The following is a 13,103-nucleotide window of genomic DNA, read 5'->3' as shown; positions in this document are numbered from 1 at the left end:
TCAAATACTTGACTAAACATAATATGCATGAACATGAGGTCACTGTTTTCATCAAATTGCATTGTTAGATTACATAGAGATGTATCAATGTCAAAAATGCTTTGAAATGTTTGCATTTTTAGGCCCCCAAAACAAGGTTTGTAAATAAACAGTCAAAATGTTTTCCAATATTTAGTGAAAACAGTAAACAAGCATGTCAAAGAACTGCATCAGAACAGCCTTCTATAAAAAACTTACTCTTACATCCAGGGATGTTTATCTCGAAGTTGATATTTAGCCGCACCATGTTGGTGTTTAGTAACATCAAATCTTTTACAAGGTGGGTCATTAGCCCAGCGCTCAACCCCCAACCTGGAGGACCAGGACATTTACATATACACAACAGACAATTTAGCTTACCCAATTCACCTATAACACATATCTTTGGACTGGGGAAAAAACACGCGAACATAGGGAGAACATGCAAACTCCACACAGAAACGCCAACTGGCAGACCAGAACTCAAACCAGCGACCTTCGTGTTGTGAGGCGAAAGCGCTACCCACTGCGTCACCATGCCATCACATTTAGTCAGACGGTTAAAAATATACATTTTAGACTTAGTAAGAGTAAATAACACTAGAGACATCTCTCAGTGATGTGTATGACTAAAAGCAGGTCAGCTGAATGTTTAAGCAGGACAGAGGCTCAATCTGAACCCCTGTGACACACCGATTGGCAGCACACCTTCAGCTGGAGCTTCTCATGAAAACTGCCACCACTAAATCTGCTTCACTGGAAATGTCACTCAGATGATTCCCGTATTAGACTAAGTGAATCATATCCTGCTGAAGTATGAATCATGAAGCTGTGGACAAACTTGGAAAACCTATGAAAGCGAATGTCATACACAAAACCCTGTAGGAACAATACAGCATCTGTGCATTCTCTGTGAATAAAAAAACTACAGTTTCATAGCTATTTTGAAAATGAGGTAATTTCCATATTTATGCATCTGAAATTGCTTGTAGCTAATTTCAATTTCGTTTTTGTGCATTTACAATAAAAGTCTGATTACATTTCGTACTCATTTCAAATAAAATGTAAAACATTTCTTTCAGTTTTTTAAAGTTATATTTACAGTTATTTACAGGTAATTTACAGTAATTAAAATTGGTTATTATCATAAATTACAGTTAGCCATAATAAATTGTGATTGAAAATTAGGGTTATTTTACCAAATACAGATTTAATAACTCTTTTGCAGTTAAGGTTAAGATCGGTATTGTTTTGTTAAGTACATATAATTACGTTAAAAAATAATAAATTAATGAATTATACCTACAAACCTGTTCAATACTAGTGTCTCAGGTTCTATTACTTTTATTTTTTCTTTATTTAGCCAGGAGATCGCATTGAGACAGAACTGTCTCTTCTTCCAGTGAGACCTGGTCAAGATGCAAGCAGCACATACAGTTTCACAAAAAAAAAAATCACAAAAAATAAATAAATAAATAAATAAAACAATGCCATATATACTAAAACCAATACTTTATCAGGGTCTACTGACTAGAAAATAATTTTACCATAAAAATATTTAACAAAGAACCTGACACTGACAATGGTAAAAATGCAAAAGAAAGAACGCTGCATTAAAAATATTTTGCTGCTTGTTCAATTGAATTATTTTTAATGATGCAATTTAACACAATTCTTGCTAAATTGCATGTCCAGTTAAATTTGTAATACGGAAGCTACTTGATGCATTTGTGCTGAGCTACATTAATCACTTTCAGTGCCAATGACTAATTCAAAAAAGGGATTTATGATACACAGCAACCTTTAAAAAGAGTGAACAGAAATTGTATTGTGTTTTGAACCAGATAATAGCCTACTCTGTTTTTGTTGCTTCAATGAAACATCACTAATGGAATTTTACTGCAATTAACTTTCTTGCTAGCATCAAAACACAAAGTTAATACTGCAGTCTGGGATACTGCAACCTGGGGAAAAAGTGCAGAGTGCATATGGCCAATAGCCTTAACAGGGGCCCACTGAACGTCCAAAGCAAAAACCTGTGAATGGGCCCAGTATCCCATTATGACACCACTAACAGTGATATATTATTTTAGTTATTATGACACAAGTAACCTTATAAGTAATATTTCTGCTAAAGTGTTTTGTATATAGGCCTATTAATGTAAGCAATTTTAAATTAACCAAAAAAGTGTGGACCTTATTTTAGATTGCATACCCTTGAATGACAAAACCATTCTAGAGAATTGTGCTGAGTCTAGCTGAGCTCCTGAGAAGATTTAGTTACATTTGGAGTCCTTACGGAGGCACCATGACTCTCTCAAGGATGCTCGAGAAGACACTGAATGAGCTCACAATCACTAAAATGGCTATAATAGTTTAATTCTACAGAGATTGTTCTCATTATTTCCTAAATAACATGTAATTAAAAACAAACCATCTCACGTCACAGTTAACCTACCTTTCAGTAAGGGCAGCGGCGTGAGCTCCACCTGGGAGCTTTGGTAGCGGAACTGTGAGGAGCTGTGGGACCGTCGCTGACGAGCACGGCGCATCGAGCGGCGGGGGAAACCGTCCACCTTCTCCGCGCTCGGTACAGAGAAGCCCGTCGTCGGCGATGAAGGGCTCGACGGAGGCAGCTTCGTGGGGGTCTCCATCGTTGCGAAGGTGGTGCTCGGCAGAAGATTGTTTTAGGATGGCAGCTAACAGCAAGAACAGGCACCCAATGCCTTGTTTTTGGCCCAAAATATTGTTGTTTGATTGAAAAAGTCAAATAAAAAAACAAGGATTCGACTAAAGACACAAGTTAGCTGACGTTAACCTGGTCGAAATGTAGACAGGGATGGTGGACTAAAAGCTATCGGTGTTCAATTTGACGCGTCTCTTGCTCGTGTTACATTAAAGCCTCTCAAAATAATCGAAATTAGACACGGAGGCAAGCAAAAGGGTGAATGTAACTGCCTATATCTTTATGGAGAGATGCTGAGGCGAACATGCATTTCTACAATAAAGACATCTCTGCCGTACTGTCGTCATCAGAAAGTCATCGGCCTAAATTTGGTCTTTATTTAAATATTTATAGGCTAGAGGTATAAATCTGTAACGTATTAACACGCGGGTGTAATAAGCACTCTATCCTGTGATCGTGGGCCAATCAATCCATGTTGAAAAACAAACGGGCGATTAAAATCCTGTCATTTATCTCCTCCGCACAGGTTCAAATGCATCACTTGTTAATTAAAGGTTATCGTCATATTACCAGTCGCCAGCCTTAAGTCCTTTTTCGCAGCGGCCCGCTGTTAAATCCGTCCTCGTACAGTCGGTTCGGTTCGGTCAGATCCACACAGGGCGGGGATGAACTGCTTCAAACGTGCCTACATGTGTAGAGCATCGCGGCGGCCGCTGCAGCACTGATACCCGCTTCTGCCTCCTTCCCTCAGATACAAGAAACCGCTGCTCAATTTCTTCTGCTTCACAAGGACGCTGACAGCCTCGCTGGTTTTGTTCGTCGTTTGTCCCTTCCTCTCCGCTGTTTTCCCCCGTTTCTTTATTTCCCAGCAGTCAGTGTCGGTCGTTGTCTTCAGGTGGTGCAAGTAGATGTAGATGCTACACACTGCAGATGACGCTCACGCGCTCTTATTTATTTATTTACTCATCGTACATTTACGCGACTCGCTTCCAGACGCCGCGAGATGTGACTATCCGCCGTTTACTCTGTTCACCGTTTAAGCGGACTAATATATGCTATTTGTTTTTATTTCGTCTGTATCTTTATCAGACAGCTGTTTATCTACCTCTGCCTCTTCCCTTCTGCCCTCCCTCGCTGGCTGACAGTCTCTCTCTCTCTCTCTCTCTCTCTCTGTTAGACGCTGTGTTTTGGGACTGTCAGGTTGGCCATTGTTCTTGCTTCATTCGTTCATTAGCTACTCCGCGCGTTCACTCGCTGATTTTCGTTTAGACCGTCGGTAAATGTTTTTCGAACACGAGTTATGTGATATCGGTCGACCGACGACGTGCTGCTGCTGACCTACCTAAAACTATTACATGTGATGCTGAACGTAATGGGCGTTTTGGCTACCGAGAGACCATCCCCAACTACCACCGAGAGAGGCTGATACAGATTTACAGATTTATAAAAGATTTTTTATATTCCATTGACCTGTTCTGGATGCCCAGTGATGGGTTGTGGCTGGAAGGGCATCCGCTGCGTAAAAACGTGCTGGATAAGTTGGCGGTTCATTCCGCTGTGGCGACCCCGGATTAATAAAGGGACTAAGCCGAAAAGAAAATGAATGAATGACCTGTTCTGGTGTATAGCCTATAGGACAATTCATAATATAAAAAATAGCAAAAAAGTATATCACATTCAATTTATTGATTCTAAAAATCAAGTAACCATATACAACACAAAACATGTTTCACTCGTTTAAGGACGACACGATTTTTTTACACACACAAACATACATACGTACATACACACACAGTTGAAGAAGTCAGAATTATTAGGCCCCCTGAATTATTACACCTCGTTTATTACCCCAATTTTTGTGAAACAAAGAGAAGTTTTTCAACACTTTTCTAAACATAATAGTTTTAAAAACTCATTTCTAATAACTGATTTATTTTATCTTTGCCATGATGACAGTAAATAATATTTGACTAGATACTTTTCAAGACACTTCTATGCAGCTTAAACAGCTTGACATTTAAAGGGTTAACTATAGGGTAATTGGGCTAACTAAGCAGGATAGGGTAATTGGGCAAGTTATTGTATAACTATGGTTTGTTCTGTAGACTAAAAAGCTTAAAGGGGCTAATAATATTGACCTTAAAATGTTTTTTAAAAAATTAAAAACTGCTTTTATGCTAGCCGAAATAAAACAAATAAGACTTTCTCCAGAAGAAAAATTTATTATCAGACATACTGTGAAAATGTCCTCGCTCACCCATAATTTGGGAAATATTTAAAAGAGGAAAGAAATTCAAAGGGAGGGGGTTGGGGGGGGGCTTATAATTCTGAATTCAACTGTATATAATCTTTTACATTTCTTTTACTTTCTGAATAAAGCAAAAACGTTAATAAGACATTTTAGTCACTGACCTGAACAAAGTGCATTGCTCATAAAACAGTGATATTACTACACGCCATGATTGATTTATATTTAAATATTAACAATTTATAAGTCAACAAAACATAATTTATAAAAATAGAAAGGAAGTTCTCTTTACAAAATAAAGCATTACTTAGCCATAAAAGGCTGTAGTCTTGTAGAAATATATACATATATAAAATAATGCCCATTTTAAACACAAAGCTACATGCAATTTAATTATTGCCATCTGTAAATAATATTTGAATAAATTATAAAATGAAACATTTCCACATCTTGCTTATGTTATAGCACCATTTTTAAGCCCAGTAAAAATCTTTCTGTAGTAGTGTGTAAGTCATCAAACTTGTCACCAACTTAAAATGTACAGTACCTGACTGTACAGCACTTCAAAGCTGAAACCCATTATCATTCATTGAGTCCCAAGGAGTCCAGTCGAAGAGATCTGTTAGTGACACTGAATTAGTGTTTGGTAAGAATGTAATGTCCGCCAAGAGGTTTGGACTCGAAACGTAATCTGAGGTAGAGGGTGTTGCTGTGGATGGAGCTCCTGACACACTAGCTGGTGGTCCAAATGAACCTAGTTTAGTGCAGTGAGGTTCATGCTGTTCCAAAGCTGTTTTGTAGATTTGTAGCTGCTTCTTCAGATCAGCAATTTCTTTTACAAATGCAGCATTAGCCTGCTCTAGAGTCTGGAGTTCCTAAGTAAAAAAGAAAAAAGAGATTATAAAAAGTGCAGCACTGAAATTCAGAAGTCACATGGTAAAAGAAAACATTTTAGCTGTGAGTACAGACTAGATGTACAGGCTGCTTAAAGTTATTTTGTACTACAACACATTTGTGACAAGAGGGGCGAAACGAAAGTGACAGTCCCGTCAACCTGACAGTCCCAGCTCTCGGCTCCACCCTCCCCATTTTTCTATGGAGTTTTCATGTTTAATTAGTTTAATTAGTAAGCTTGTTCCTGGAGGGCAGGTGTCCTTCAGAGTTTAGTTCCAACCGCAATTAAACACACCTGAACCAGCTAACCAAGCTCTTTCTAGGTATACTTAGAAACTTCCAGACAGGTGTGTTGAAAGAAGTTGGAGGCAAACTATCCCGGAATTTGGGCACTTCTGACATACAAACATACAGTAGAGAGAGTGAGGGGAATCTTTTGTTCTGAATCAGTTGTGCAAGTGTGTATCAAACTGGCATGGTCACGTGATTTCAGTAAACCTTGCTTTATTACATCATAACATATGATATACCAAATTAGTGAATCATTTTGTGAAGCAATTAGTTCAGTTTCAAAAAGCTTAGTTTCTCTCTTCACTATTAATTATTATTAGGTCTTAGCAATAGCATGTGTTATATTTATACAGTTTCATGATTATAGTGGAATATTTTTCACCTCACTCTCTCTAATCTAGCTGTACTTTTCACTACAATGGTAACCCTAAATGTCCACACAGCTAAATGTATAGTAAATCCCAACAGAGCACAAATTAACAACTGTATGTCTCCCTATTTTGTCCAAAAACAGAGAATAAACCTTTAATAACTTAATTTTTCTTATACTTTCTGACACAATGCATACCAGGAACTAGTATCTGTATTAAGTAAACTAAACTTTTTAAATATCTGAGTGAAATTAATTAATTCAATTTTAACTGATCAGTTTTATAATAGTTTAATAAAGTCTAGATTTTAACTGCTATTCTCACAAAAAACCCTGTATTTTATTAAGACCACCATGTGTCTTTTTTTAAAAGGATAAAAGATGTGAATAGTAGATAATTGGATACAAAGGGGAAAGTCCAGGATTTGTGCATTATCTGAAGAGAAACTAAAAGTGAAAGTGAAGGTAAACTGAAAGAACAAGTGTGGAGCTAACTCAAGTGAACTGCAGCTGCCCTATTATGCACAATGTTTCCAAGAAATGCCTACTCTACAGTAAAAGGTTGTGCAATAGTTGTGTCCCAGACTCTCTCTCTCTCTCTCTCTCTCTCTCTCGCTCTCTCTCTCTCACACACACACACACACACACACAGACATAGAAAAACTGAGAGACTACAGAGTAATTATTAACAAACGCACCCAAACCATCTTCCAGAGAAATGTACACATACTGTAAACAACGATTAACATACTTGCTGAAAGTTGTGAGTATGACACATTACTTCATATTTCCAATTAATGTTATCCATAATAGCATTTATACACTAGTTGAGAAGAATAACATACAGTGCTCAGCATAATTGAGTACACCCCAATTGGAAAATGAATATTTGTATCCATATCTCAGTGAGTATAGGCAATTTATTTAGGCGTATTTGAACAAAACAGATTTATTAAACAGATATATTTATTCAAATAATATTTTAATCACCAAACACTTAGAAATTAAAAGACAATACAATTAAATTCACGCAAAATATTGCAAAACAATTACAACCTACAAAAATTCAACAACATTTTTTGATTGTTTTGCTTCTCTTGATTTTTCTTTTTTTTTATTTGTATTTAATATATTTCAATAACATATACATTTGGCTATACTAGTTTTTGGACCGTTATTGCAAGTTAGATTGCAAAATTTTGTTGGATGAGCTCCAGATTTGGCTTCAGTACTGACTAATCTAATGTATCTTCACAAATCTAATATTGTATAGCTTCCTTTTAAAAATATGAATTTAAAAGAGAGATTCGTGAGGGGTGTACTTACATATGCTGAGCACTATATGTGCATGTTTGGGCGAGTAAGATGAATGAAATGCTAGAGGCAAAACAAATATGTGTATTTAAAAAAAATAGCATACAAGCCTTACAGGATAATGTGTTTATTCAAGTGTATTATTAGACCACTTCATTTAAATTTTAAATTACAAATATATTTTAATGTACTTCTCAGAAATATACATTTATTGGACACTTAAGTATACTTGACTTATACTGGCATAAAGTCTTTAATATATTATTAACATGTAATCTCACATGTTCAAATTTAAATAGTTTATATAACAAGGCTTAGAGCTAGGATAGTTTAGATTAAATAAAACATGCATGAAACCGAGTATGCAAAACAGTACCCATCTATAAAAGTCTGGTTTTGGAATATTGTCAAGTGAAACCCCTGAGATCCCTTTTTTTTTTTTGTGTGTGTGTGTGTGTGTGTGTGTGTGTGTGTGTGTGTGTGTGTGTGTGTGTAATATTGCTTTGCAAAAAGGAAACTGCTAAATGACTAAATATACATGCATATATAAAAATGCTCCAAAACCATATGTTTTATACAGTATGTATTCCAGATGTGTTGCAAGTTTCACAATGTAGCCAATTTAGTCTAAAGCGGTATGTCAGAGTGTGTCAAAAGTCCCAATCTCCAACTCACCTCATGCAACAAGTCTGCCTTCTCGGTTTGTTTCTTGCGACTCTTGCGAGCTGCATCTCTGTTTTTCTCTCTGCGATCTGATGTGTTCTGTAGATATATAACAGTGCACATTGTATACAAAATTGATTTAAAATATTCTAAGTATATATATATATATATATATATATATATATATATATATATATATATATATATATATATATATATATATATAAAATCTACATTTCATACAAGAAAAGATGGTTGAGATTAAATTAAACCGAATTAGTATAAGAATTGACTTAATGAAAAGACAGAATAAAAATATTGGAGATTATCTATAATAACAATAGCATAAAACAGCAATCAATAATAAAACAATATTCAATTTTAACTCATTTAATGGCTATAATCAGCAATGATGTAACAGTATTGTATCAACATCAAGTACAATGACATTAAATGAATTAATTCACTCCCTACCCATTCTTGAGGACTTTGAGAATCACTTTGAGAAAAAGGACTTCCTCGGTCAAAGTTTTCCATGACAGCAGCTGGCATCTCCAAATCCACGGATGCTCTTCGACAGTAAAGATGAAAATGCTTGCATGTATACTCTCAGAACCAGTCAATTGGTAATGTTCCGTATTGCGGTCATTTCTACGAAGTGAGTTGTAAGGCGAGTTAAAGGAATCCTGAGGCAGCTGTTCTGGGCTGCAGTGAGTGTCTGCTCATGATTTAAACTACGCTCTTTCTAATGTAAGCAGTGGGCGGTGGAACGAGCCAATGAATTGACTAATAAGGTGACGCAACAGAGGAGTGGACTAGACTGATTTCGGTTTCGTATTATTTTAAATGGTCCGGTTAGCGGAGCCGGGAGATCACCGCTTCCGGTACGCCGCTGCCCGTATTTAGGTTGCTCATTTCCCGCACAAGAGACAAATTTCGGGAATTCCAACCCGGAAATCCAGACGGCTGGAAGTGTGTGGGATTTGCAAGCTTTACTGTGTGATCCCCATTACATCACTGAAATTAATGTAAGATGTCTGAATGAGTCCAGTATTTTATATTTACTGATAAAATTTAGCAGATAGTCTGAAGGACAAGTTTCAAGTGCTGTTAGTTTCTACAGGCAGGATATAATGGTGGCAGATGAATTGATAAAGGTGCTGAAAACATACAAGGGCTGCAAGCTCAAAATGGGGAAATACGAAATCTGATTATGATTGACATATAAGACATTTACTGTAAGGTTTCATTTAAGGAGAAGTTGTGAATCTAGAGCTTTAATAGACTTTGCTTTGGATGTAAGCTAAAAGTCTACTGACAAACAGTCTGGCTGCATTTTTTAGACTACAGATGTTTTTATTTATTAATTCATGGTTAACAAAGAGATACAGTTCCCATTTATTCACACTCAAGTTGTTACAAACTTGTGTGAATGCTTTTTTTTTGTAGTAGTTGTTTTTTTTGTCTATCTATCTATCTATCTATCTATCTATCTATCTATCTATCTATCTATCTATCTATCTATCTATCTATCTATCTATCTATATGGTCTTAACCAGGGGTGCCAAAACTTTTTAGTTTGAAGGGCCAACAACGATAAATATACCAAACTAACTTACATTAAATTGCTATAGTTAACTTCCTAATTCATATTATTTTGTCATAATATTAAAAAGTAAATAGAAAATCTTACTTTGAATCGTATTAACCTTTTAAATTATAAATTATTCCAATAAAAACACAAACAATAAAATTTATAACACAGTGGAGTTCAATTCTGAATACACTAGTCACTTACAACTTACATTTAAATTGAAACATTTAATTTCAGATAGCTTTTTTGTAGATTAGCAATGGAACAAACAAATAAAAAGGGACATTAAATTTGAAATGACAATCTCTAAATTTTAGATAGGATGGCTTGGCTTTGACTACCATGGGCCAACTTTGGCCCGCGGGTCCTAGTTTGGGCTTCTCTGTTCTAGACAACTGATGATGATACCCACTTAACTATTTTACACAATAGATATCTACATTAGATGTAGCCTATGCCATTGTTGTCTATTGGAAAGAATCCATCAATAGAGCCGCTATTTTAGTACAGGGTGCTGCTTTGAAATGAATGTGGGACCAAGGTGCAGTGGAGGACTGGCCATCCGAAGCGATGATATATAAACATATGCACATATATCTATGATCAGGAGTTTTTCCCGGTGGTCAATACGCAAATATTTTTTTAAATTCTGAAAATAATAATTTTACATCACTTTTCTACATTGATGGATAAGTCACCACACGGGCATTGTCAACAAAGAGCATGTGTTTGTGTGCATGGAAAGGTATTACCCTCCCTCCCTGATAAAATTGATCTAATTAGTGTTCTGAAACGCATCCCCTCTCCTGCTTTTACTTCCCATTCTAACTGGAGTGATTGGTTTGTGAATGAACATATTTGAATGTATTTGTGAATGTATTTCTCGCATACTGATTTTCGAGTTCTATGAATTCTTACATATTACTCGGCTCGCTACAGATTTTAGCTTTCTAAATAGTATGAAAGAATGCGGTTTCGGATGCAGCCTCTTCAAAAACTAGCCTTTACCTCACTTAGCCGACAATAATACTAGCATTAGCATCTTGTCATACTTCATTACATTGTTTGGTTATTTTATTCAACAAAACTAGGATAAGGCTATAGTATTTAGAGCAAGTTGGTGCTACTTTAACTTATGATCACTGCAGTAAGTAACTGTATTATCATCAATAACATTACTTGTGAGGCACAAAAATTCGTAACATACAAAAATGGTAAAAACGAAATCTTACCTATGAAATGTTTTGCCTTTATACTTTCTTTTCATTGTTTGCTGGTTACTACACCCATGCACAGCGCAAAAGTCCAGCATCTTCACATTGGCTTTAGTCTTGACTAGTGCGGCTAAATGAATTTTGTCCTGGGAGCACTGAACCAATGTGGCGGCGATACTGATGCATGCTTAGGGTCTGTAAGCAATATCTAGAGTATCTATGGTTTTACACTAGGCAAGCCAATGAGAACCAGAAAATGTTTGGTCTTGCGTACCACCAGAAAGAAATTTGGAAAAACCTGAGGGTAATAAGGTTCATACCTGAAATATATCTAAACATTTTTGTTTTTATTGCCATTCTAAACTACTCAAAGTAAATTTTCACCCAAAATAGCGGTAGAGTAAACTTTCTATTTGCTCAATATAACATTGTATCAATGTCATCGTGAGTTGTTCTTGTTTGTAATTGTTACCTTTTGTATAAGGTAGCACAACTATTTGGTTAATCCTCTCTGGTCTGATGTGGGCAAATGGATAAAACAATGTCAATGTTTCCTTCTAGTTGTTGCGACATTGTGAATTTTGGAGCACATTTGAACTACAAAAATTATGACTTAACTGCAGATTGTTTACTTATTTTACCAAAAAATTTTCATTCATACATGCTAAATTTTGAAAACAGCTCCACATCTGATTGTCTTTAAAAAGGAGTTTGCCACCTATGCAGAGGCTTTAAAAATAATAAAGGGTAAAAAGGCTTAAAAATTTTAAGATTTGTTTCAAGAATGTGGTTTTACTTAACCCCTTACAAAATTTCTGTTTGATGTCTGCACAGTATGATTTTTTGTTATTTATACATTTTTTGTTTGTTTTGGTGTAATTTTATGGCTTTATATTTGCTTGATTGTAACGTGTGATATCTCTCAGTCAGTTTGTGAAACCCTAGTAGCAAAGAATTCTGGCCCAGATTTGGCATAAAGCTGGCACAGCAGGCATTCATCCGGCACTGGCATACAGCATGTGGCCAAACATGGCCCGATTTTGGCAGAGGCGGCACACAAGATTTGGGCCAGATGAAAAACGTAGTATTTGGCTCAGATTAAAAACTTTGATAAGTGGGCCATGTGAGTTTGGTCAGTCTTGACCCACATTTAAAATACACTAAAATCATTTTTGAGTAAAGAAAAAAAATTCTACTAATCAGGTCACTTTGAGAAAAAGCGTGCCCATAGTGTGCCTAAAGCGCATCACTCTATGGGTTTATCAATTTCATTGCAATCGTGACACACCAACCTATCTGGCCCAGTTCAGGCCCAGTTATGAGTTATTAACTTGGCTGAGACTTGGCCCAGATATGGTCCGTGTTTGGCCCTTGTCTGAAAGCCAGATTTGGTCCAGTCATGTACCGTAATTCACTGTGGCATGTGGGCCAGAGCTGGGCCAAAGAAATTTTGCTATGTGGGAAGATTACGTTGGAATTGAGTTTGGCCTAAATTATTATGTTTTGGCAAATAAAAATATGTAAATAAATACAGGTAGCACAACTAACGAAACATACAAATGTAAATCAACAGAGATAAACCATCGACTAATATGCGAGAGATGAGACTTACTTCAAATATTTTGGTGGACTTCAACTCTTCTTGGAAAATGAACTCAGGGGGCGCTGCTATAGAAACGAATACATTTGAACTGACAGCTTTCTTCACCTATCACGCGCCCTTGCCACGGTTCTCCTTTGCCAATAGAAAAGGCCCAAATATAAACGACAGTTAAAACAACCAATCATAAGCCTTCAATGTCATGCGTATT

At 36.2% G+C, this 13,103-nt stretch overlaps 2 protein-coding genes across 4 annotated transcripts in view; both read right to left on the bottom strand.

The window, feature by feature from the left end:
• ppp2r5b (protein phosphatase 2, regulatory subunit B', beta) overlaps nucleotides 1-4,070 on the bottom strand; it is a 43,235-nt gene extending 39,165 nt beyond the window's left edge. Inside the window, exon 1 of the mRNA XM_021477803.2 lies at nucleotides 2,477-4,070. Coding sequence (XP_021333478.1) covers nucleotides 2,477-2,672 — 196 coding nt within the window. The 5' untranslated portion in view covers nucleotides 2,673-4,070. The remainder of the gene's footprint in view (nucleotides 1-2,476) is intronic.
• Nucleotides 4,071-4,370: 300 nt separating this feature from the next.
• batf2 (basic leucine zipper ATF-like transcription factor 2) lies at nucleotides 4,371-12,976 on the bottom strand. 3 transcript variants are annotated; one of them, XM_073905987.1, is made up of 4 exons: nucleotides 12,905-12,949; nucleotides 8,959-12,745; nucleotides 8,497-8,583; nucleotides 4,371-5,827 (listed from the first exon to the last, which is right to left on the bottom strand). In XM_073905987.1, exons 2-4 carry the CDS (start codon nucleotides 9,034-9,036, stop codon nucleotides 5,516-5,518), a joined length of 477 nt encoding a protein of 158 aa, XP_073762088.1. In that variant the 5' UTR covers nucleotides 9,037-12,745; nucleotides 12,905-12,949; the 3' UTR covers nucleotides 4,371-5,515. The 3 variants fall into 3 exon arrangements, with proteins under 3 accessions (XP_073762088.1, XP_073762089.1, NP_001373344.1); XM_073905988.1 differs by having other exon boundaries at nucleotides 8,959-9,055; NM_001386415.1 differs by having other exon boundaries at nucleotides 4,372-5,827; nucleotides 8,959-9,135; nucleotides 12,905-12,976.
• Between the last annotated feature and the right edge of the window lie 127 nt (nucleotides 12,977-13,103).

Source organism: Danio rerio, chromosome 7, assembly GCF_049306965.1.
Source record: "Danio rerio strain Tuebingen ecotype United States chromosome 7, GRCz12tu, whole genome shotgun sequence".
In the NCBI taxonomy this organism is placed as follows: Eukaryota; Metazoa; Chordata; class Actinopteri; order Cypriniformes; family Danionidae; genus Danio; species Danio rerio.
This window is presented reverse-complemented; position numbering and strand designations above follow the sequence as displayed.